Consider the following 24994-nt stretch of genomic DNA (forward strand, 5'->3'; position numbering starts at 1 on the left):
CATATGGCTCCTTTACTATATATATACATTTTACTACTGTTAATCTTCTGCCATTCGCTGTTGGTGACGTACTTGCTCTCTATACCATCAGATCATGGATGGACCCGGAGAGAACGACCCGGACCTCGTCCCCGCCTCCCACCCTCGGTTCTGCGAGGCCATCAAGACGGACACGGCGGCTTACACAGCTCTGTTCACCAGAACATTCCAGAACAAAACCTTCCATGTGTACCGGGTCAAGAAGAAACGCAAGAAAGGCGCCAAGAACTCGTCAGAGCCCGGTGCGACTCCGTAACAGGAGCAGGGCTGTAAGGAGAAGAAAAAAAAAAAAAAAAAAAAAAAACCCGGTTAGAGGCCAGAGGGGAGAGAGTCGGAGGAGAAGAAGAGATAAAAGCACTGAATCCTCACTGTTCCTCTGTCTTCTCTCTGCACTGAGCCCAGCTGTGATCATGCCCATTATTTTTTTAACACGTGGCTCTGTGTGTGGTGTTAGAGCAGTGGGCTGGTTCAAGCTCAGGGCTGGATTGTTTTAGTTAGCGGAGTGTGGAAGCACCTATAGGAGTCCTGCTTACCTGTTCACCCAGCTCTGCTCCCAGCTCGCACCAGTGCAGACGAAAACAGACACAGAAACAACCGTCAGACCACCAAGCAGGGTCTGAAACACCACGAGCAACTGCTAATAACTTGGTTTGATTTGAAGTAATCGTCATTTCTGCACAGAGCATCGTGACACGATCAAAATAGTTCTCACTGCTACTTGTGAATAATTAAAATAATTGTTTTCAGTTTCAAGGCTTGGGGTTCAATAGCATTTATCTAGATCAGAGTCCTTTCACAAATCTACTATTTTAGTTTTGATCACTTTTAAGACTGAGAATGAAATACTCTTTTCTGGATATGCACTATATTACATATTTCATACTGAGCTCTTCTTTACCAATTTAAGGTGGTGGAGAAAATACAAGATTTGCTCTGAGATTTCCTTGAGCTTAACAAATCAGTGGATTTTCTATAACTTGGAGCTGGATCTTAGATGGAGTTGGCTATTGAAACTTAACCCTGTTTCACACTTTTTCTTTTCTGAATATAATAGAAAGTGCAAGTTGCCACTGCAGTTCTGACTTATTTCAGTTATTAAAGGTATAAAGAGTAGAGATGAGTAGACATTAGAGATAAGATAATCTATACAAATTTGATAAACATACACACTACCAGTTTTAAATGTGCTATATTTGCTTAATGTTGATTAAAACTAAAGGAATTGGCTTTTCCTGAATACCCCAAAGTTTAAAAAAACAAAAAAAAACCCACAAAAAACAAAAAAAGAGCTGTTGCGAACTGAGAAATATTCTAACCTAAGGCCCGGTCACACCAGAAAGTAGCACAGCCAATTAATATGCGCATCTTGGCTTTAGAAGCTTGGTGCTTTAGCGACTACTTTACAGGCTCGTTGGTGAACTGCTGACCTCTAAACACACTTTCCAGCTGTTTAAGCACTAGTCAGTTACAGCAGCCTGAGTCGATGTCATGGCATTTTGTTCCTGAGATTGTAGTGAATTTGTTGAAGAAGAGGAAAAAAAAAAAAGCTCTCCAAGCTAACAAGCATGCTAACTGCCCATTTAGTTTGTTTCTAATGGGACTAAAAGTTCACACAGTTTATTCTAAAGACGTGTTCGTAGCCTTGAGTCTTGCTCAGAGTTTGTACTTCAGCAGATGATATCAAGTGATGCGAGTGAATCCACAGATTATGGCGACTGCACTGAAACTAATTGGGGACGCCCCCAAAATTTCTGGTGTGTCTGGGCCTTTTACGATGTCATCCACAGCTCTTTTACGACTGCACGTTTGTATTCATTCAAAAGCATCAAAGTTCACTCTTGACCTTTGAAATAATGGTGCGACAACACAATCCCAACTCAAGGTCCACCCACTAGCTTTTTCAGATCCGTCAACCATATCACACGCAGTGCAAGGAATGAAACCGATCCACCTCTGTGAGAGTAAACACCATCCACCGATGAAAACTGTGATGTTAACTTGGGATTGTGTTGTCAAACTCAGCTGTGGTATCTGTTGGGGAAAAAGCACCACTGAATAAGTTTGACCATGAGCTTGTCTCTTGGACTGAGATCAGTTGTTACTCTTTGGTGAGGCACATTTTATCAATTACCCTTGAAAATGTAAAAAAAAAAAAAAAAATGAAATAATTTTGTTAGTTTCGATTCTCGCTTGGGTGTAAACAGGTTCCACCGCTGCCTAAATGTGTTTTTGCTGTAAAAACTGAGGTCAAAGCTGGTACCAAGTGATATTTGTGACAGTGTTGTTGTTGTTGTGATTGCTGTCATGTTTTTCTTTCTGTAGGCTCTGTGATTCTCATCAGCAGCAGCCTCAACCTTTTCACTCTCTGTTCTCCCTCTCTGTGTTTCTCTCACACACACACACACAAACACACATGAATAATGTAAGTGGTGAGGAAATTGCAGCAGGCTGACGACGACGCTGATTCCCCGCCGCAATCCAAAATAGTTTGTGAGAGAGAGGGGCCAACACTTGCATATCAAACTGAGGCTTTGTGGTTAGAAAAGGAAGTGTGAGTGTGTGTGTGGTGGTGGTGGTGGTGGTGGTGGGGGGGCAGAAAAGGCTCATGTTTAAACAGCAGCCGAGGAGAGATGAGAGCGCATCAAAACGTGGATTCACAATGATCTGAACCTCTTCTTCATTTTCTTTTTCCTCTTTCGAACCAAAGGGAAAGCAGAGCAGAGGCAGAGCAGAGGAGAGAGGAGGTGATTGAAAGGCTGGGGCTGTGTCGATAATTATTGATTGGCCTGTCAGAGTTGCCCGCTACAATGAGCCGTCATGTGGGTAAGATACATATACAGTACGTACACACACACACCCCCCCCCGATCTCAGTCAGGGCTATATTTGTACACTTGTTAATAAGAACCTCTGTCTTTGATAATCCACACTCTCGCAGATGCACGAACACTCCTGCACACAGTTGTTGTTGTGGGGCTTTTGACAACGTGTTGTTCGTTAACCGTGCGGCCTCATTGTAATGCATATCAATTGGATCAGTGTGGCACGGCACAGCTTGTTCCCCCCCCACCCTCCTCTCCTGCCTTCATATTGGATGTTTAATTTAGGAGATGTCTGATTGCTTTATTTGAGAGTGAAGTGATTCCATTATGTTTGCCTAATAAGAGTGTACTAATGTAATATTTTTTGCAGCATTGTTAATTTCCATACATATTGGGATTAGTAGTTCATTCTGAGGCGCGGTGTCTGCCTATGGTTTTTGTAATGAAAAGGAAATGAGAAAACCATTAACCTGTGTGCGCATGTAGAATTCAGCTCAACGCTCCATTCAGCCCCATTTTAAAGAAGTGGTAGATGCTGCTGAAACAAATGCAGCCACTTGAGTTCAGATTTCTGCCTGGGGAAATGAAAAGTTTTAGGGAGAGAGCGGGGGATCCTTTACTGGGGGGGGGGGGCTCTCAGTGTGCCAAAGTGTGTGTGATTTTGCTGAGTGTTCGGGGGGAGTTTTGGTGCTGAAGGTTCGGGGTAAAAACTGTTGATTTCACTGTAAGATAAGTTTTATTCACGATGAACTGTATGTGCCAGTCTTAAGACAAGCCATCTTACATTCTCTTCACTGAGCCAGTGCCAATGTAAAAACATTGAAACTATTTATGAATGTGAAATTTCTACATGGAGTCGAGGGTCCAACTAACATGTGATGATGGAGCACTATATACTGTACGCACATTGGTACTTCAGAAGTGATTCATAATGAACTGATGCACTTTAAAGGCTACAGAATTGCTGAAGAGCAGCCTGTCACCTTGTTCAGCACAGTTACAGTTTCATTTGACCAACAAGGGAATCTGCCAGAAGTGGAAACAATCTATTTGAAAAAGGAATATTGTATAATGGATGTGAGTGCCTTTGGCCATTTCCCCCATTTTGCTATGCTGTATTCTTTTTTTTTTTTTTTTTCAATGACACCACTAAACTCATGTTGTACAGCTGAGTTTTCTATTGCAAAACATTTTTCATATCAGAAATCAAACACTAGAAATGTTTACCAAGCAAGTCATTAGTCGAAGTAACACGTAAGAGACCCGATAATTTCCAACGTCAGTGTTAGTTATTAGAAGCATCCATGTTCAATGACAGTATGATCAATAAAAGTTTGTTTTTTTTCCAACAATGTAATTTCCTTGTTTATCTTGTGTAAGGTCAGAACCTTCATTTTTCATTCCTCTTAATTATTCAGTGTCTTCTTACAGATGCAGTCACGATTCAGCACTGGTGCAAATAAATGAATTTATTGAGAAAAGAAGATCAAAGCAAATACAAAACACTTACATAACTGTCCAAAGCTCATCACCGTCATGATGATTAAAAAGATATGTTCGGTTAGATTTCTTTTTTCTTTTTTTTTTTTCCTCAGAAGCTGCACGTTTTAGTTTTAAACCTATGGTGCTTTTCTTGGCAAAAAGCGATAATTGTAATTAATCTATCTCTGTATTTACAAATGAGGTAAAAACATTAACTTTTTCACAACATGTCTGCACTCAGAACACAACATTTAAGAAGCTGTTTTATGGTACAAATGAACGGTGGTGGGAAGTGAGTCACTGCTCCTTACAGCTGCAGAGCGCGAAGTGAAGCATGAAGCGTCTTCATCCTCCACCACTCTGCGTGGCTCAGGCTCGGCCTCTCTCTACAGGAGAGTAAAAAAACATCCTTAGCTAGGAAATCCCCACTGTCTATAAAAAAAAAAAAGGAAAAAAAAAAAAAAAAAGCTTGAAGTGCGTCTTACTATCAGGCATCATCCCACAGCATGCTGCACCCTCACCTGACTGCCAAAGTCTTTTATTTTTAAAAGCCACATTGGTGCCTCAGATTTCCAGAAAATCGTGTGTTTCTGGAAAGCTGCAATCTGGGAATCGACTCCTCTGTTGACTTTTCTTTTTTTTTTTCTTTTTTTTTTTGAAAGTACCCGCAATCCTTTGGTTTTTTCCAGCATGACAGCAAGCCATCAGCTCCTATTAGGATTAGTGGCCTGACATGTTTTCACACATTTCTACCCTTTAACTGCTCTCTGCCGACAGGCGAAGCTCTGCCATCGTGAAGACGAATGAATTAAAAAAGAAAAAAGAAAAAAAAAAAAAAAAGAGCACGATGAGAGCGCTGCTGCTGCTGCCAGCAGAGTACTGTGACTGAAATGCCAGGAAAAGCCAGGTTGGCTTTTACGGGACACGTGACTTGTGTATTTAAACCATTTGAGTGCAACAAACCGTTTCTGCAGAAAACTATTTCTCCCAGCATGCCTCACCTCTCCGCAGCTCCCTACGGAGCTACTGAGCGCTCCATGGTGCACTGGTGGCACATTTCACTATGGAGCCAGGCACTTGTTTAGATGGTTCCTCTCTACCTCCCTTCTTCATTTGCTCTCTGATTCAACCCTCTACCCTGTAATCATCTCTCGTATCAAAGGTGAAAAGAACAGGTCCTTTTCAGACTCTGCGCTTCTCTTCCCCTTTGTTACTGTTCTTTGCCTTTTCGCTCTTTTTAGACAAATTGTTCTCATGGTTTCCACAACAGCAGGAAGTCTTTTTTTTTCCCTACTTCTTCTCTTTTTTTTTTGTGGAATTGAGAGGGAGAGAAAAAGATCCATCAACCTGATGTGACAAGGAAGCCAAACAAGGGGAACACTTGCCACTGTGCAGACAATTCGCAGCTTGGATAATAACTGCAGCGTTATTATTTCCCTGCAATTTTCCATCAGTCCATTTCTCCACAATCACAATTATAACACCGTTTCAGCCGAGAGTATCTGGTAATTTAGCGAGGGGACAGTGGATAAATATGTGCACACTGCGTACGGCAGCAGGTATCGCAGCTCAGAGGTGTATATATATGCATCATCATTAGAAATCTCCTTCATCCTTCTCTTCCTACTGTTTGTTTTTATCGAGTAGTCACCTTGGAAAGCCATTTGACATTGTTTGTATTCTACCAAGCAATCGTCTGTTAAAATAGTCTCTCGCAGCCGCCACATTTGGTATGCCTGAGGAAGAGCGTGCGTGGAGCAGAGCAACAGAGCAAGTATTTCCTCCCTCCCGCAGTCCGCACGTCCGCTCCTATTTCTTTGTTACAAAGCTGTTTGAATTTTTGTGCACCCTCCCTCGGGTGAGGAGGAACGAGCAGCAGAGGAGCGTGAATGAGAATAGGAAATCAAATGAAGACGAGGGTGCAGTAGTAAGTAGAAAGCTTGATGTCTTACAACCCACGGAGCGTAGAAACTTGAAACACCCAACCAATACAGAATTACTCAACCCAGCGAAAGACACATTACCAGGAAAGGAAAAAAAAAAAAAAAAAAATCTCACCCTGCAACCCAATGACGGTTGAAGCACTTTTTTTCTGGTACAAACACTGACAGAAGCTGTGTACAGCCAGGCAGCGAGAACACTATGTGTCCACTATATACTGAAAATCCAATCTGTATCATACGGGCTACTCAGTATGATCCCACTCATCTTCACTGTCTTATCATGTAGCAGCGCAGTGTGGAATACATATATATATATATGAGTCCTTTGTTTATTTACAAAGATTGAATTCAGCAACAAAGTGCTAAAAATACATTTTATGTGGCACTGATTTGCTCAGGTGTAAAAAAATTTTTTTTTTTTCACATTTTCATTTCCCTCAGCTGACACTCACCCAGAACAACTCACAATGAGTGTTAGAAAATAGAGGAAATTTGGGTTTTTACTGACTGTGACTGGAACAGATTTTTCCGACAGTGAAGCTAAGCTCCATCATGATGAGTAGCCTGGGTAGAGAGTTACGTTCTGAAGCCTTTAACCTGACTGGGAGGTTTGATGATGTCTGCTTCTACAAAACTGTCATCCGAGGAGGAGGGAGCGCAGAGCGACAGGCTCTTTTCAGTGGGACGCTTTCATCTGTCTGTTAGGCCACCACGTTGATTGACGGGGCTCATCATCCAGTAAATATAACACCTTCAGTGTGAGTTGTCAGCAAGTGCAGGGTGTGGAGCGAGTCTCTCTGTCAGTCGGCCTCTCGCTGTTTTCCCGCCTCAGTCACCGCTAAGTGTCTGCTAATTGATTGTTTTGGGGGCGGGAGGCCCAGTTTCCAGGGTCCGATCAGTCTGGTCTGAACTCAGAGGTCGCTGGCCTCTGCTCGCTCATACAGGGCCCGCAGCTTCTCAAAGCGAGGCCCCCACTCCGCAAGCGTCTCCTCCCTCCTCGCCTCCCCTCCCCCGTCTCCGCCGCTCCCCCCGTCCAGCCCCGCCGAGCTGAAGGAGCTGAGGGACCCGGCGGGCGAGCCCCCTCCCTCGGTGGAGAAGACCTGCAGGGAGTCGAAAGGCCCCGTGTCCGGATGCTGATCGGCATCGCGGATGATCTCGCACAGGTAGCGGGCCAGGTCCTGGCTGGAGAAGGACAAGGAGCGGCGCGCCAGCTGGGAGGGCCGGGCCTGGCCCTGGGCCGGGAGTCTGGTCGGGGGGACGTCCCTGCGGAGGCTGGTGGTGGTGGTGGTGGTGGTGGTGGCATTGGAGGAGGTGGAGGCTACCGACGGGGGCAGGGTGGTGGAGCTGGCCGTCCGGCTGAGGGAGTCCAGCGGCTGGGTGGACGGCGGGGCAGGGGGTGCCTGGTGTAGCAGGTGGTGGTGGTGGTGGTGGTGGTGGGGAGGAGGAGGAGGGTGGTGCAGGGCTCTGGAGCGGCAGTACTGGACCGACTGGGCCGGGCTCGGCTGGAGGGACTTCTGCAGCTCGGCCATGTCGTAGGCATTCTGCACGCACACACACACACACACATATAAACACACAGGACATTTCACACACACGCACGCACAGAAGCACAGGAAAAATCCCAGTTAGCACAGAGGCTGTTAAAAAGGAGAAATGAGAGCAAACAGAGGAGCGAGCGAAAGACTGAATGTTTTGAGGAGACAGATAAAGCAGAGAAAAATGAAATGCGGGAGCGAGAGAGCAGAAATACAATCAGCTCTCCCCATTACATTCACTGTGAATGTTCCACCTATTTAAGTTTCCAATCTATCTCCATTTACTGTCTCAGATAAGTCACTGTAATTTTGAGTAGACTGTCTCTGTATTTAAGTGTGTGTGTGTGTGTGTGTGTGTGTGTGTGTATGTGAGACCATGAAGACAAAAAGAAAAAAAAAAAAAAAAAAAAATGAGTGGAGGTGATTCAGACAGGAGATGAAGGGCGTCTCCCATTCGATCCATCTCTTACACACCGGTGCGTTGAGCTGCCGTTCATTTTCACATGTGCTGTAAACCAGAGTCTCCAGTCACTGCAGTGCTAATGTGATTCCACCAAAACTGTAACCACGGCAGCAGAGACGAAAAAACAGAGGGATGTGGGAGGAACAGAGAGAGAGATGAGACACACAGAGGAGGTGTGGGTTGCTTTGTAAAACTGATTATGTGATGAGTGGAAAGTGCTGTTTTTTTTTATTCCTCAGGAGAGCTTTCCAACAGGTCTCTTGAGATTTAACTCCAGCATCTGCTCTGCTACAGGGGATCAGGACTCTGAGTGTCTGAGTGTGTGTGTGTGTGGTTTGTATGTGTTTGACTGCAGGTGATTTACAGTACGGAGGACAAGCCCTTAAGGGGTCCTGGGTACTGACAAGGTGTGACAGCAATCTGTGTATGCAGGCTCTGTGTGTGTGTGCGTGTCTGAGAGTGTGTTAGCGACGCAGCGGCCATGTGTGTTTGTTTTGATCAAAGCCCTGATATTATGCAAGCTCTTAAGTACTGTTGAGTGCTTGTGGGTTACAGTGGCTGTTGGAAAGAGGAGATAAGGATTTTGCGTGGGCCTAATTAAAACGCTAGGACGCGCACACGCACGCACACACACACACACACACACACACACACACACACACACACACACACACACACACACACACAGTGGAGGATTTTATTCCAAATTGAATTAACTAAATCCAGTATAAAGCTTCTACATTCAATCCACTGCTCAGTATTTCCAAAATAAAAGTACCAACAGTCTTAAAAATTGTGCAGTTGAAAACAATTCACCTTCATATAAATGTACAGAGTGCAGCACAATGCTTTTAAATAGTGAGTACACAATAGTGTATAAATGTTAGTAGTGTGTTTCTGAGTTCTGTTTGTGTGCTTTCGTGTAAATGTGAGTGTAGCCATACAAGATGTGTCTCTGTAACTTCCTCTAGCTTTACCACAATGGTAAAATATGTGTGTGTGTGTGTGGTGTGTGTGTGTGTGTGTCGTACCTGATCCTCCTCCCCGCCTCCCTCTTCGTCATAGTTGAGGACGTTCTCTCGGATGTCCTCCCACCCATCGTGATGGGCTGAGACGTGGTAAACGCCCTCCTTCAGCCCTTTGTAGCTCCTCCAGCGAGTGTAGAGGAAAATGCCCAACAGCAGCACTGCAGTTGAGAACAGACAGTGGTGGAGGTTCATCAGCACAGCGCATTAGCATTTCCAAATGAAATGATTAGGATCCTTCAGCCAATTAAGGCACGGCCCCAGAGAGAGGTGCTATTTAATGGAGTAGGCCTTGAGCATCATTTGCCAAAAAATGTGAGCTGAAATGTGATAAGTTGTAGGGTTCATCTGATAATGATGCTTTAGGTTTCCAACTAACAAGTTTTTTCAGTGCTGATATCTGACACGAAATATTTCAAGCATTTTGGGGAGTGTTTCCAAAAGAACTACAGGGGGACATTACACATACTTTCTATTCAAATAAACTCAAATCATTTCTAAGCAACACCCCCTTATTCTATTATCTTGTTCTATTTACTGGTGGAAGAGAAAAGTCAAAGTTCCTCTTATCTCTGTCTTGGTTTCCTTTCTGTTTAGCTGCTGACTTCTCCACAGTGTTCACCTGTTACTTTTTAACTTTGTCTATCATTACCATTGTTTCGTGTGTGTTTATTTATTTTTTTAATTTATCATTATTATTATTGTTTATTTTTATTCAACTTCAAGCTTTCCACCATAGGAATTTCCTTGCAATCTCTCTGTAAATAAAAATGAATTTAACAGCGCCATAAATAAATACAGTATACTCACATAAAAGAGACATGAATGTACAATCACTCATACAAATATTTATACTTTGTTTTTGTTTTTTTTAGGCTTATGTAAACTTTTGAATTTTGTTTGGCCATTTACTGAGAACTGACAGATGGAGCTGGACGCCGGGAGATTTTTATTTTTTATTTTTGTTTGAATGATCTCTCACTTAGCATTTTTATTCACCACAGGAACCCTTCTTGATGTATACTTTTTGTTTGTTTGTTTCAGTGTTTTTTTTCTTTTCCTTTTCTATTTTCTTTTGAGAACACAAGTGTCTTAAAAAGCAATAAGATAATTGTGTGAATAACAGTGGAATATATTCATGTGATGGGACTGAATCAAAATGCTGCATTCACATTCTTTTGGTCAAAGGTTAAAGTTTCCTCTCCATCATATTGATCTTATGTGTGGAATTAAACATCATCATCATCTAAGTTTTTTTAAAAAAAGCTAATATTCACATGAAGCTTTTTAAAATGCTGACTAAATTAGGATTTGCATTCTCATTCCTTTACATCTGCGAACGTCTCATTACTTAAGAGTATTTCTGTGTGTATACATGACAGAGCTTTACATTAGAGGCACAGCAGATATTTCTGACAGTGTCTGGTTGTTAAGTACATCAAATAATGCTGATGATGGCCGGACGTTTCATTAGACAGCTGACCGTTTTGAAATGTGAATTATTCACATTTAACATGGACGCTCTAAGACTGCAGGAGGCGTTAACACTAATTAAAAAATGCATATGGGAGAAAATAAGTGGAAGAGCTTGGAAAAGTGATTGCTTTCAGTTTCATTTCAGAAGAAAAGTTGAGGTGATTCAACTTTAGTAAAAAGCAGATCGTAGGCAGAACACACAGAGACATGCTGTTCAACCAATCTGCATGTATTTCCCGCTCTAGATTTACTGTGACCTTTTCAGATATCTAACAAATCCCCTGTGTCTTGTCTCATTCCTATCACCTCTTGCCTTAGTTAACGCTTCACAATTCACTAGCCATTCCATAATATTAACCTGCTTTAAACCCACACAAACTCTCACTGTTTCACTCTGCCATTAATTTTTTTCCTTTCAATTCAGCTGTGTCTTTTTTCTCTCTCTCTCTCAAATCAAACAACCAAATCAAAAGGATTTATTTCCCTGCAGAACCGCAAAAGGAACAAATTGTAGAATCTGGAGTGAACAAAGTTGAAATAATATTTAATAATTTACAACTACATGTCATTAATTGAACCAAATTAGTGTCATACGTTATCTTCATTTTTTTTTTCCCCGCAAAGACTGTACATATGAGAGCTGCGTTTAATCACATTTGAGAACAGCAGCAATCACATACCGCTAACGATTTTAACTGGCAGCACTATAAATACCTCAGCTGTTCAAATCCTATTAATCTGCGGTAAGACATCACCATGAAAAATCTGTGATCTGAAACAATTCACACATCTTTCAAACATGAACTGCTCCTGTCTCTCCTTCTCCATCAACCTCTGCTTTTTCCTTTTAATCCACACGTCTTTCTTCTACATCACAACTAAAACGCAGCAGCCAATCTATCATGTAAGCACACCAGCAGACGGCAATCAAACTCCCTGTGAATTGATAACACCCCATTAAACAGCCCACCCTCTGACAACTCTGTAAGAGTAAATTCACTCAACCAGAAAGCAGCTGCACAGTGTGAAAGGAAAAATCAATATTCATTTACTGTCAACTTGTCCCCCTTCTTACCACAACTCCAGTGTCTGACAGATTTATAAGATTAAATTGTTTCAAGAGATTCACTGTCTCATTTTTAGAGTGGCATTATGACTTTTAATGACAGTGAACAAGAAAGGGGGAAAAGATAAAGAAAGTGAAAGACAAGACTTTTGTTTTGGCAGAAGACACATGTAGCTGACTGCTGCAGGAGAGTGGCCTTGATGTTAGAGAGGCAGTGAATTGGCAAAAACAAGGTCACAGGTTCAATCTCCTGCCCCGACTGCAGTGGTCCTCATTTACAGCGGGGCTGACCCAAGTTTCCCAAAGACAGAAAAACTAGAATTATCGCCTCACAGTTGTATGCCTCCACCAACCAGTCAAGTTGCAGTTTACAGTACATCCATGGTCTGTCCAGACTCACACAATATGATATGAAAGTTTCATATCATGATTATCCTGACTAAAATGATTGTGATTAACATCATCATCAGGAAAATAGGCTTTAAACTCTTAAAATGCCTCCAAAACACACTGAAATCACTTTACATTATCTTTTGGTAAGAAACAAATATGTTTGTTGCATCACAGATAGGACACATCTTTTATTATTGAACATCCTTTTTATATTTCATTATAAATCATGAGGTCCCTCTGCAAAAGCAAAGGAAAATAACTTTATACTTCATCTTACAACAGGCTACGTCAAATGAGAAGATGGATTTTCTGTCAAATAAAACTCATTTTAATTGATTGGAACTGTTCCTTATGGGCTGTGGCCACATTAATGTTACAGTTGACATTACAGGAAAAACTGTATTAAATTTCAGTCAATTCACTGGAGACCGCAGCTCCGCTCTGGTCTGAGAAAGTAGAGCTATTTGCTGTTTAGCTACATAGCTAACATTACCTGGCTAACGTTAGCTTAATTCACCGGTGACCAAAACAGCACCAGAACCAACACTTGCTACGTTAAGTAACAATAACAGTAACGCTAGTTAATTTTACCCTAGCCTTCAGCCATGGTGAAATGACTGGAGAGATGCAGCTCCCCCTTGTGGCAGTTCAAAATAAATCAATACAGGACTATGTTGGCTTTTTGTAAGTCACTCATGGGGATATTAACTATTATCCCCGTTCACGATTATCCTGATGATGAAAATGAAAATTCCCTATGATCAACTTATTGTGAGTGTGTTTTTTTTTTTTTTTCATCCCATCACTAGTACTCACAAAGTTAATTGGTGCGATCAGGGGAGATGACTCTTGTCAGTGCAATGTAATCAAGTGATAATAACAACTGATGAATGGTTAGAAATTCTGTTTTGGTGTACATGTATGTGCTGTATATCCCGTAGGCTGTGTGGATGTGCAAACAGGCAACGGGCTTTCTTTGTCTCACTTGAGTGAGAAAATAAAAAAACAAATGAATAAGCCAATGATTGATGTGTGGGATACTGTACTGCATAAATCAATATCCTCAATCTCCTCCTCTATGCATTAGGGCCTATGCCTATATGAGGGCAAAAAAAAGACAGCCCATAGAAATACTGAGGCTAAAAAACGAACAGGTGTGTTGCTGCTTGGTGTATGGTGGTGAAGGTTTTGTCTTTATGTGTTTACACTTTCTTTCTGCTGCTCCCATCTGCTCAGCAGCATGTGTATATGTGTATATGTGTGTGTGTGTGTGTGTGTGTGTGTGTGTGTGTGTGTGTGTGTGAAGAAGTGGCTAGTGTGAGCTCCATGGGGAAGTGAGCAAGGAAGCTGGAGGTCAGGGTGTACAAGATGAATCTGCTCTGTTCAAAGGCCCTCTCTAGAGGGCAAACAGAGAAATGGAGAATTTGATCGGTATTTTTGACAGTGTGTATGTGTGTGTGTGTGTGTGAGAGAGAGAGAGAGAGAGAGAGAGAGAGAGAGAGAGAGAGAGAGATAATGTGTTTATTTGTTTACAATGCCTCAAAGGTCTCATGGTCTCTTTGACCATCACTCCTTTTTCTTTCTCACTCTCTCTCTCTCAACTTGCACTCGTGCCTAATACTTTCCCTCCCTCCGTTTAACCACCTGTAACTATTTTCTTCCTCTACTCACCCCCCTCTACCCCTCCTGAAAGGTGAGTTTCTATTGATTCCACTGGCCTTTAAAAAACAACTGTGACGTTAGGTCAAACCCCTGAGGTCCTCTTGGATCTCCAGCAGATGCTTTGGGCTATCTGCACCACACAAGATAATGCACACACTCCTCAAAATATCAGCCCAACCAATTAACTTGAAAATATCGTAGCTCCAGTCATAAAAACTGCTTAAAATGACCTGATTTTGAGGGAATATGTCCCAATTCCCGATGACTTTTGCAAAGACTAGCTACTAAGAGGAAAATGTCTCAAAATGAAAAGACAGATGTCAATTGAATTTCCTGCAGAGACTTCCTAAAACCCCCACTCTGCCCTTTATTTAAGACCAGATGCACAGGGAGATGGCCTGCTGCTGCAGCTTGATGAGTAGGGAAATCCATTGTACCTTGAGCAGTTCAAATGGCGCTGAATGAGTGTGTGTGTAATGGGATTTCCAGTCAGACAATCAATATCCGAGCTGCCCTGCAATGAGATCAGTGTCTATGAGTACGTCATCACAAGTCAATAATATAGTATGGATTTTAGTCTCATCAAACCATAATTCTGTTTACTGCAGCCATCTGTCTCTATGTGCTCAATCTATTACTACTTTTCCTCTTGTCGCTCTTTTTTTTTTGTGTGGCTGCATTTGACTGATACAGTTTTGTTTTAAGACCACCATGAACACATCGCTGCTAATTATCTTCTCTAAACCTTTATATGTGCAATGAGGTTTTCACTGGTTCCTAGCATCAAATGGCTATGTCTAGAGGAAAATGATAGGGTTGAACGATTACATTTCACTGATTACTTGCAGGTGTTGAGTTTCTCTCCAGCTCTCACACTGTTTAGGAACACAAACAATTCCAACAGTGACTATCTGTGCCAAAAAAACTGTAACTAAATGTGTCCCCAATTTTGTATTTTTTGTTTGTATCTTTCACTCAGGTAACAGGACAGTAAAACCCAACAAAGAAACTTGATAAAATACTTTATCCACGGACAATATTTGCCCAATATATCAGCTTGGTCAACATCTATTCTCTAACTTCCGCTCTCATTTTCTCAAGGTAACTGTGCCTAGTGTCTCTGTCTAGTTTCTCCTCTCTCCAAAGGTCTCGTTATCTATCTAGTAGTATCCTGTCTTTAACGCACTGCTCCTCCTGCCACTCTCCTACACAGATGTGGCTACAAACAGACCTTCATCCCCGCATACATACCCAGGGATATATTTAACAACAGCAAACAAACAGGCAGTGAAGTTATAGTGAACTTCCACAGTCCAGATGCAAGCTTTCATAATAGATTTTTTTTTCCCAACTTCATGCAGTGCTTTTAATTCTCTGTGTGTGTGTGTGTATGTGTGTCCATCTTCTCTTTTGACATAGCCTATTGTAAGACAAAGTATAAAGCTTTTTTATTTCCCTTTACTTTTGCAGGGGGGGCCTCATGATTGAAGAGTTTAAAGCATATTTTCATGAATATCAAAATATCTTTAATCATGCATCTTCCTAAAATTCATAGACTGTTATGGCTGAATGCACACATGAGCTTGTACATGTACTTCACCTTCTTTCAGCAGGAGAAGCAGACTTTCCCTATCAGACTAATTATCTTTGACTTATATTGCTTGGGTGGATCATAATGTGCTCACATCTTCTTCAGCAGTACATCCAGCTCTGCACGACTTAAGTAGGTATTAATGTACTTTCAGCTGGAGAGATTTGGGTATTCTGCAGAATATGAAGAGGGATATGGTGGAAGACTCAATAAGGGGCTGTCTGTTCCGTGTTTAGTCAAGATTAAAATAGGTTGGCCCCTGAGCTTTCTGCTGCGCCGTCCGACCACTGCTGTTTGGAGCATTTACACAGCAAAGATTGACTTTACTCTTATCATTTAAGTGAAATTGACAGTGCTTTTGGGCATTGTAAGGTGATTGTTAGATTTTTTTGTGTGTGTTTATCTTGAGGCTGCAGTTTTAGCCAGATCTCTCATGAAAAAAGATTGTGAATTAAAATGGATGCAACTTCAGTAACTATTGTAAAACTATCTGCTTGCCCTTGATCAGACAAACTACCACTCGTTATTGCACTCGTACTGCATAGAAGTTATACATTATGTCCTGTACACATGCCATTGTTACAACAGAGATAACTATACAACTATACTAGGCATAGCAGTCGCGGTAACACCAAGTCCAAGCTGTTCTAAGGGACAAAGATGTTTAAATGTAACATAAACTGAATAACTTTGCCAAAGCATGTCGCTCAGGACAGTGACATAAGCCAAACTTGATGTGTACAATAGAGCCAGATAGTTTATATGAAACAGAGCAACTGTTCATAGGGGAAACAGATGAACAAGCTTTTGCAGATGTTGAAGGCTCATAGTCAGATGAAATTAAGTTTAAGATCAATACTGAAGCTACAGAGAATGTTATCCATGTGTGGACTTTCAAGAGGTTCTTTAAAAATGTTAAACTGAGATCACCCACATGTGCACTCTCAGGTAATTGTGCAGAGAAAACAAACACACACATGCCAGCTCAAACGCAGAACCAAAGACATTTGTCTTTGACACTGTGAAATCAGCAGCATTTTGGGCACAAACTCAATTGCGGGGAGATCCAACCAGACCCAAAGAAATTTCAGGGTATTCAGAACAGAACCAAGGAGGGAGGGAGACGGTCCTGGCCAGGTCAGATTACCTGGTCAGGTTTTCTCCATGTCTATCAGGGGTCAGAATACCATAATGCCAGGTCCTTAACTTGGGACAACACAACTAAGCCTTCTGTCAGATGCAAGAGCTGATCATGGCAGAGCAAGGTGCCACAACGAGCAATTTTGAGGCAAGAGGATCAACCAGTGATGTATGCCTTTAAAATCACCTACAGATGTAAATTATGCCAAAATTGAAAAAGAAGCTTTTGTTCTGCCGTTTGTCTGTAAATGTTCCCATACTAACATGTACAGCAGGACAGTCACAGCTCAGACCACAAGTCCCTTGAATCTATATGAAAGAAACCGATCTCTGCTGCTCCAGTATGATTACAAGGAATGATTCTACAGCTGCAGCGATATGAAACTGAGATCCAGCGCTGCCAGGGGAAGACATCTCTCCGGCAGACGCACTATCCAGTAAGCCGCTGAAGGACTGTGACAACTCACTGAGTGAAGGTATGGATGAACAAGTCCTTGCTGTCATGAGCAGCCTTGCCAGCGAGCGACAGAATATTTGCGGGGATAAAAACAGCGGCTGCAGAAGATCCACAACTCACAGTCTAGTCAGGATGACTGGAGGACAGGAAGGAAATGCTCTTCAACCCTTCTGGATTACTGAAACTTAAAAGGTGAAATCACAATGTGATGGCAAACTATTTAAAGGAGAGAAAGTCATAGTTCCATCCACTCAGAAACAGCATGCTGCAGCAGATCTGCACAGGGCACATGGGCACTGACAGGAGCAGGCCAAGGATGTCCTCTTCAGCAGAGAGCTCTGTCATGGCTGACACCAGTGTCAATAATGTGCTGACCAGCAGATCACATTGCACTGTCAAACCTTGTTGGACTATAGTTCTACAACAGTATTCTGCTAATGTTTGAACACATTAACTCAAATAGCCAAGTTTCACTTTGGCTTTTGGGCACAGGTTGGGGTTGCTGAGAGAAATAATGTTAACCTGTTTAACACGAGAGCCCCAGTAAAGACGATCTATGCGCACGCTAGGAAGCACCAATCCTAACATGTAACATACCAAAATGATGGCGAGAAACTCAACGAAAACAGCTTTCTTTTGAGACCAAGATTATACATACAGCCCTTGTAGTTGGGAAGATATACTCCATTTATTTTGGGTAAGTCATTTCGGACAGGAGGCAGAAAAAAATAGGCCTCAGGATGAAGAGGTTCATTAAGTAGAGTCAGTATGATTTGCTGCAGTTTGATGCTCTACGGACAAAAATTGTTAGGTGCAAACTACATGTTAGAGGCCTGCTACTTTAATGCTTTCTACATTGTTTTTGAAGAGATAAAAGCTAAGATACAACAAGAAATTAGTTAATTTAGATGCTAAATGAAACCCAGAATGGAACCAGCTATCAGAACCAACCCAAGTCATAGGTAGAGAGGAAGAAGAAGTGATGATTCTCATTTATCTCGAATTCATGTTAATAACTTGATGCAGCCAGATTAAGGCCTGTTTTATGTAAACAAACCTTGAAATATTTTCATCTTGAAGCACTTTGGCGTGATAGAATCAATGCAGTAATCACTGAACTGACTGCTTATCATCACAAATTCACCACAAATGACACAGAAGCCTTTTAGATACACTTTCTCCTGTTTTTATATCAATAACTGAACATTAAGTTCACTTTACCTCTTGTCATCTACCCTCATGAAAAGGTAGAGTTTAATTGAGTCAAGTCCTTTTTCAGTGAATGGCGACCATGTCTGCTGCTGTCTCAAGGAGAAGTCATATTTGGGCTGAGATTGCTATGGTGATGAATGACTCTGGATGTATCACTAAAATGTTCACAGACAATTTATTTAATGGTTAGTTGCATTTGGTTAAGATCAGGGGAGGGTCACTGTCTGGTTTAATACAGAGAAAACTCCACAGTTACTTCAAACACAACTTGTTTGTTTATATTCAACTAAAACCATGACAGTCATGCACTTTGTATGCCCACCATCCATCTCAGCCACACCCTCGCACCTTAGCTGCCATTAACACATGTAGCGCAAAAAATATATTGCCTCTACACTTTGAAGAATTATACTAAAGGGGTACCCAGTGCGTTAAAAAGAGACGCCAAGGGGTCCTGTCCAAGCATTCATACTCCATCACCCCCACCCTGACTGTATCTAACATCAACTTCATTTCATTTCATTTCAGTTCATTTCAACCATCATTTTCTGATGGTTTTCTATTGTTTAAGCTGACAAACTGCAAGGAAAGAATGCACCTAATTACAGCTACAAAGAGTAGCAAATGGCAAACAATGACACAAAACACTGAAAAAGTTTCCAACTTTCTATTCTAAGTTTCTACATTTGCATTTACATTAGTTCATTTAGCAAGCACTTAAGTCCAAAGTGACATACAAATGACTTACAATCCAAGCCACAGTAGAACAAGAAGTCTTTACGGAAAAAAGAAAAAATTCACTGGGACAAGTAAAGCCACAAGGCTTGCAGGTACATGAATACACACACACACACACACACACACACACATATATGCCTCAGAAGAGGTTTTCAAGCAATTTCTGAGGACAGATAGGGATTCTGCTGATCGAATCTAGTTTCATAACTTCTTCCACCACCAAGGGACCTCACAGGAGAAGAGTGTTCCTGTCTCACAGTGATGTTAGGACTAGTCCTGAATAAGGGAACTTTAAAGTTGGTAAGTTGGTGCTGTGCTACTGGCTGTTCTGTAGGCAATCATTAGTGACTTGAACTTGACACGAATCTGAGCAACAACAGAGAGCCAGTGGAGAGTGATAAAAGGTGGAGTGGTGACAAGTTGTTTTCAATTTTATTTTCAATTTTTAAAATACTCTTTAATGATCTCCATCTATCCTTTTCAAATAAAATATATTTTCCTCTCTAAACATGTAATCACAGCTTGACTAAAAATATAAGAGTTAATATAGAATTTATATATCTTTTATTTTAGTTAAAACTTCTAATTTCTCAGTGTGCACAGATTAATTAAAATAAACAGTTCATCTCACAATGAACTGAACTTTGCCTTTCAAGTGAAAATAATGAAACAGAAGGTACTGTCATTTACTCACAGCGCTTCTGTATGTTGTTATAAAATAGATGTATCAAACCTGTTTTGTGTTTTCAGCAAAGGAAAGGAGGAGGAATGGATTAAAGAACAAGAAAAACAACCGGATGGTTCCAGAAATACAGGCGAGTATTTCAATGTCAAAACAACAGTAATAAATTGAATTACGAATATGGAACGTCAATCTTCAAAGGGAGAAATGAAAACACACAAAGGTGAGGAGGTGCATGTGAAGAGAGGATGGTATTTAAACATAGCTCCAAACATGGAGACACCAAAATAAGCAAGCAGAATAAATGAATTCACATTGTTGAGTGCCAAATCAATATTCAAGCTATGTGATAAATTCATAAGGCTTGGTTATTAATCATTTATATTGTCAAGAGACAGCCCATTGGACTTTGACATGGTGTGTAGATGTGCTGACATTTCTCAACTTGAAACTTTGTTCTGAACTCACAACCCCAGAGGAGCACCATCAGGACTGTCACTGGGTCATCTCTCTGCCTCCCAGTACAGTCAATGGACAAGTAACAGAGCAACTCCAAGACTTCTCTTTGGACCAAACTGTTCAGACTAGGTGCATCACCTCAACTACATTAATAAGAAATGGCAAAGTCAGTGCATCCAATATTATCTGCTATTAATGTTTTCCATTTAACCTACATCAGTCATGTTTATTTTTTCATGATTTACTTGTGAATTCCAGTTGCACTCAGAAGTCAGAAGTTCTAAGTTACTAGTCAGAAGTTTCAACTGGAACGCCTCCTGAAGTTGGATTTCCAACTTGAAAAGATGGAAAAACACCTAAAACCCCGACATAACAATTCAAGATGGCTGCTATTCGCATCAATAGTAATGAACACTGCTAATTTTACTATTTATAGCAGTTCTGTCTCATTTGTTTCACATTAGGCAAGAACTGTTGCTACGCTGTTTGCATGTGCAAGATACCATGTAGAGTGTTATCATCAACTGGTATTGCTAACAACTGCTAGCAATGACAATGGCTAGTCTGAGATACATTTGAACCGATTCACATTCATGGCTTAATGTTTCTTTTTTTTCAACAGTTTATTAACAGTTAAATTTGAACCATGTTTTAAGAACACTCTGAAGTGTTTGCATTAAAATGTAATGTTAACAACTGAGGTGTTCTTCAGGTGTGAGGTGAGTGCAGATTTGTTTTGAAGTCATTCATACTTCAAAAGAGCAACTACAAAGGCTCTTTGAGTGTTGAATGTTATTTCAACTTCTCAACTGGAATGCCATTAACTCAGAGCTCATGTCACTCCCAGTTCTGACTTCCAACCTCGAATGTAAATGGAACGCAGCATGAATGTGGGAGATCCTATTGAACCATTGTCCTCCTTTCTACTGATTAACATGACAGTCTACAGTCATCATGCTGGCAGCTCTATGAGGCTGAACTTTAGTTTTGTTCTCATGGTCACAATGACAATGCTGACATTTAGCTTGTAATGTTAACCATCTTGGCTGATCATGTTACTATACAGCTGTGGTTGTACTAAAAAAGAGGAAACAAAGGGGATTAGCAGACGTGTTAATATTCATCCTCTGGAGACCATGAATTAAGAATTTAGACTCACTTCAGTTACATGGCTATGACATGGTAATTGCACAATTTTGCTTCATAAAAGACAACAGCAGATCCTTACTTAAATTGACCACACTATGCTGGACAACTGAATCACAGGGAATGATTTAAAATGAATTCAGTTTTAGAGTGGGTTTTGTCTTCAATCTTCACTGATAACAGCGTTCTCAAAAGAACAGCCCATTTTTATTCCACATTGCATTCAGAGAGTTGCTGCCCTCCCTTTGTTCTTGCTATTCAAACATTTGGAGTCCATACAGGCAATATTGGATGAAGGCCTTATAAAAAAAAGTCTCTTGCTCCTGCTTAAATTTCAGAGTGAGAAACACTTGACCGATCGAGCGAGGAATGCTCTACCGATTGAAATTACTACCAAAGCCCCTGGAGCATTGATCTCAATTTCTGCAGGTTTGGGTAAACAGAACCTTATACGCCTACAAATCAAGTAATTAACACTTAAAACAGAACTGAGCCTCAGCAGGATCAAGGTCGGATGTCGCATTTTATATGAGCCCAAAGCCAAGTTTGAACAGAGATATTGTGGAATAGAAGTGAGCAGAAGAGAGGGAGAAATGAACATTTGAACTCTGTCTGTCTGGTCTCAGGGTGGGAAGGAGGTGCCCTCTGAATCACCAATGAGACAAGCAGACATGGCCAGCAGCAGTGTGACATTGACACCATCCTTCTCAGCACTACATATCTCCTGCTTTCCCTTATCTCACTGTTTTGTACACTGCATCCACTTTGTAATCTTTTCAGCTCCCTCTTGTTTTCTTCTGGTATTGTGCGTTGTCCTGTTTTATTCTGTATTTCTCTGATCTGTTTTCTTCTCTTGTACTGAGCTCTGTCTCATACTGCTCTTTACTGTTCTGTTGTATTGTCCTCAATTAAACAAGGGGAACATGTCATTGTACTGACAACTCATTCTCTGTGTACGACTGTGCCTGAGGCGCTTTCTCAGCAGAGGATCCTTTAGGAATAAGAACACAGAGCTAAAGGTACAGGCTGATGAATATTCAACAGGCAGAAACAGGCAGGCAGACAGAAAAATGTAGATTTTAACAATATATAGTGTGTTTCAGTCCATCTACCCACAGGCCAGAGGAAGTGCTCGTACAGTGCCGCCGCAGAAGTTAGCAGCTATAGCCCTAACCTAACCAATTCATCCCCAGACTTTCTGACCTATCAGTGAAAAAAGGTTGACCCTAGCACTTAACTATGGTTACTGGCTTTAAGCTGTATAATACAGTTCACTGTTAAAGGGACACACAAAGTCAAGAATCTGATTTAAGAAGAGTTTTAAAGATTTCCAAAGAAGAGCCACTACTAGCAAAGCTTACGTTTACATGGCTTAAGAAAGTGTTATTAAAGAACTGATTGTTATAGTTTTGAAAGGCACACACCTGTGTACATAAGGTCCAGTGATTCACATTGCAAAAACCAAGCCATGAAGTCCAAGGAACTCTCTGTAGACCTCTATGATAAAATCATGGTGCGACATAGATCAGGCCAAGAGTATGAAACCATTTCCAAAGTTTTGTGTGTTTACAAGAGCACAGTGGCCTTAATAATTGTAAAATGGAAGAACTCTGGAACCACCAGGGCTCTTCCTAGTGGCTGTCTGGCCAAACTGAGTCACAGCAGTCCTCTGCAAAGATCAGAGACACTGCTGAAAGGACGACCATCCCAGCAGCACTCCATCAATCAGGCCTTTATGGTCTAGATGGAAAGTGGCTAGATAGAAACCACTCTCAAGTAAAAGGCATCTGACAGCCCACTTGAGTTTACCAAACACCTTTTAAAGGACTCTGAGAGCATGAGAAAATAGATCCTCTGGTCTGATGAGACAAAAAATTGAGCTCTTCAGGCAGAATACTATGTCTAAAGAACATCAGGCCCTGCTCATCACCTGGCTAATACCATCCCTACAGTGAAGCACGATGGTGGCAGCAGCATAATCATCATCCTCTTTTTCCTATCTCAATAATGTAATATCTGTAGTTATATGGTAGGGGTGTTGGTATCTGGGGGGTAAACTGGTTTTAAAATTACACCGTGGTGGAAGATGGGTTTAAAAAATTATGGAGCCACACTGTACAGTGTGGCAACATACAATATACAGTATAGTGTATGTTGATGCATATCAGTACAGTCTTGTTGTTTTGCCTTTGGCAGGGTAATGTATCTCAGTGCCCTATTTTCTTGGTTTCCAGTAGGCAATGTGAAACTATAGCATAAGATGGTCAATCACAGAAAATGTTACATTTCTAGGTATTCATATTGATTTTCTTTTTGGATAAATCCAGTTTGTTTATGGTTATTTTCTGTAATTTGTGATTGATTTATTATTTTCTGTTGGTTAAATGATTACAAACATGTTTCCCTTTTGTAACAATTTCTATGTTAATTTAATATGATGAGCTACTTTCTTTGTTATGGTATGTATGTGGTTGTAGAGTGTATAATGTGTGTTTGTATGTGAGATAGACTACTGGTGTTTATGGGGATCCTGATAAAGAAAGATAAGAAAGAAAGAAACTGTGTGTATGTTTAAAATAATCTGATAAATGCAATGAAAAGAGATCACTAAAAGAAAAAAAGATCACTAGAAATTGTGAGAGGCTACTTGTCCCTATATGCTGTTTTTACCTGAATCTGTGTTTCTCCAATTGCCATGTGTTGATGAAAATAGTTACAGTGGATGAAATAAGGAGAATAGACCTCATGCTGAGAAACAGCAGAATTTGCCTTTAAAATCCAGTGATGGGGTAATTTCTGATTTTGATTGAGTTCCGCTGTTGCACTGTGTCTCTTTAGCGTCTTTCTTCATGGACAAAAGCAAGATACTATCACAAATTCAACACAGACACACATAAAAAGCTCTCCTGCTGTGCCGTCCTTTATCTTATCTCCTCCTTCCTGTTTGTGTAAAATGCAATAGATGCAATAGCTACCTAGTAAGGCCATAAAGCAGATGCAGATGGCGAAGAGGGAGCTGAAGCTCAGGCCCACATCCTCCCTGTATATGGCCAGTGGTGTCTCGCAGTGGCGTCCTCTGTAACCCTCTGGACAGTGGCAGGTGAATTTGGAGGGTGACTGGGCCACGCAGGTTCCCCGGTGACACGGCCGTGTAGCACAGAGAGTGTAGACACAGGACTTTTTGGACCCGTTCACACGGATCATATGGCCAGGAGGACATCTGCAAAGAGGGGATTAAGATCACTTAGATGTACATGACACCAGATTTGATTAGATAAACGTGTAGTAATCCCTCTGAGGAACCGTGTCATTACTGAAGCAGTTACAGATGCATCAAAGGAAGAAAACCGCATGTAAGTAAAAATAGAAAAACAAAAGGGATAAAACAGATCACATTGGACAGTTAAGTGATCGCAAGATAAAATAAAATGAGCATGAATGTAAAGGATAAAACACTTGTCTTATTTAACAATGTTTATAACCATTTCCTTCGACGAAAAACGTTAATTACTTTCCTTTAATCAGTGATCTCACACAGATGTACACCTCGATAGAGAATGAATGGGAAGAGATGGAAACGCTGACTATGGCACTGGCAGTAACTAGGATGATTTTATGCAGACAGGGGCACATTTTCTGCCTCACTTCAGAAAGCACCACTATA

At 41.1% G+C, this 24994-nt stretch overlaps 2 protein-coding genes across 7 annotated transcripts in view; one reads left to right on the top strand and one right to left on the bottom strand.

The window, feature by feature from the left end:
• dpy19l3 (dpy-19 like C-mannosyltransferase 3) overlaps window positions 1–4212 on the top strand; it is a 60064-nt gene extending 55852 nt beyond the window's left edge. For all 6 annotated transcript variants that reach the window (XM_018697421.2, XM_051076272.1, XM_018697419.2 and 3 more), the window contains one exon: window positions 92–4212. In XM_018697421.2, the coding sequence (XP_018552937.1) occupies window positions 92–295 (204 nt within the window). In that variant the 3' untranslated portion in view covers window positions 296–4212. The remainder of the gene's footprint in view (window positions 1–91) is intronic.
• si:ch211-186j3.6 (neural-cadherin) overlaps window positions 3979–24994 on the bottom strand; it is a 266619-nt gene continuing 245603 nt past the window's right edge. The window contains exons 35-37 of the mRNA XM_018697417.2: window positions 24306–24550; window positions 9315–9469; window positions 3979–7826 (exon numbers count right to left, since the gene is read on the bottom strand). Of these exons, the coding sequence (XP_018552933.1) occupies window positions 7197–7826; window positions 9315–9469; window positions 24306–24550 (1030 nt within the window). The 3' untranslated portion in view covers window positions 3979–7196. The remainder of the gene's footprint in view (window positions 7827–9314; window positions 9470–24305; window positions 24551–24994) is intronic.

Source organism: Lates calcarifer, linkage group LG2 (assembly GCF_001640805.2).
Source record: "Lates calcarifer isolate ASB-BC8 linkage group LG2, TLL_Latcal_v3, whole genome shotgun sequence".
NCBI classification, from domain to species: Eukaryota; Metazoa; Chordata; class Actinopteri; family Centropomidae; genus Lates; species Lates calcarifer.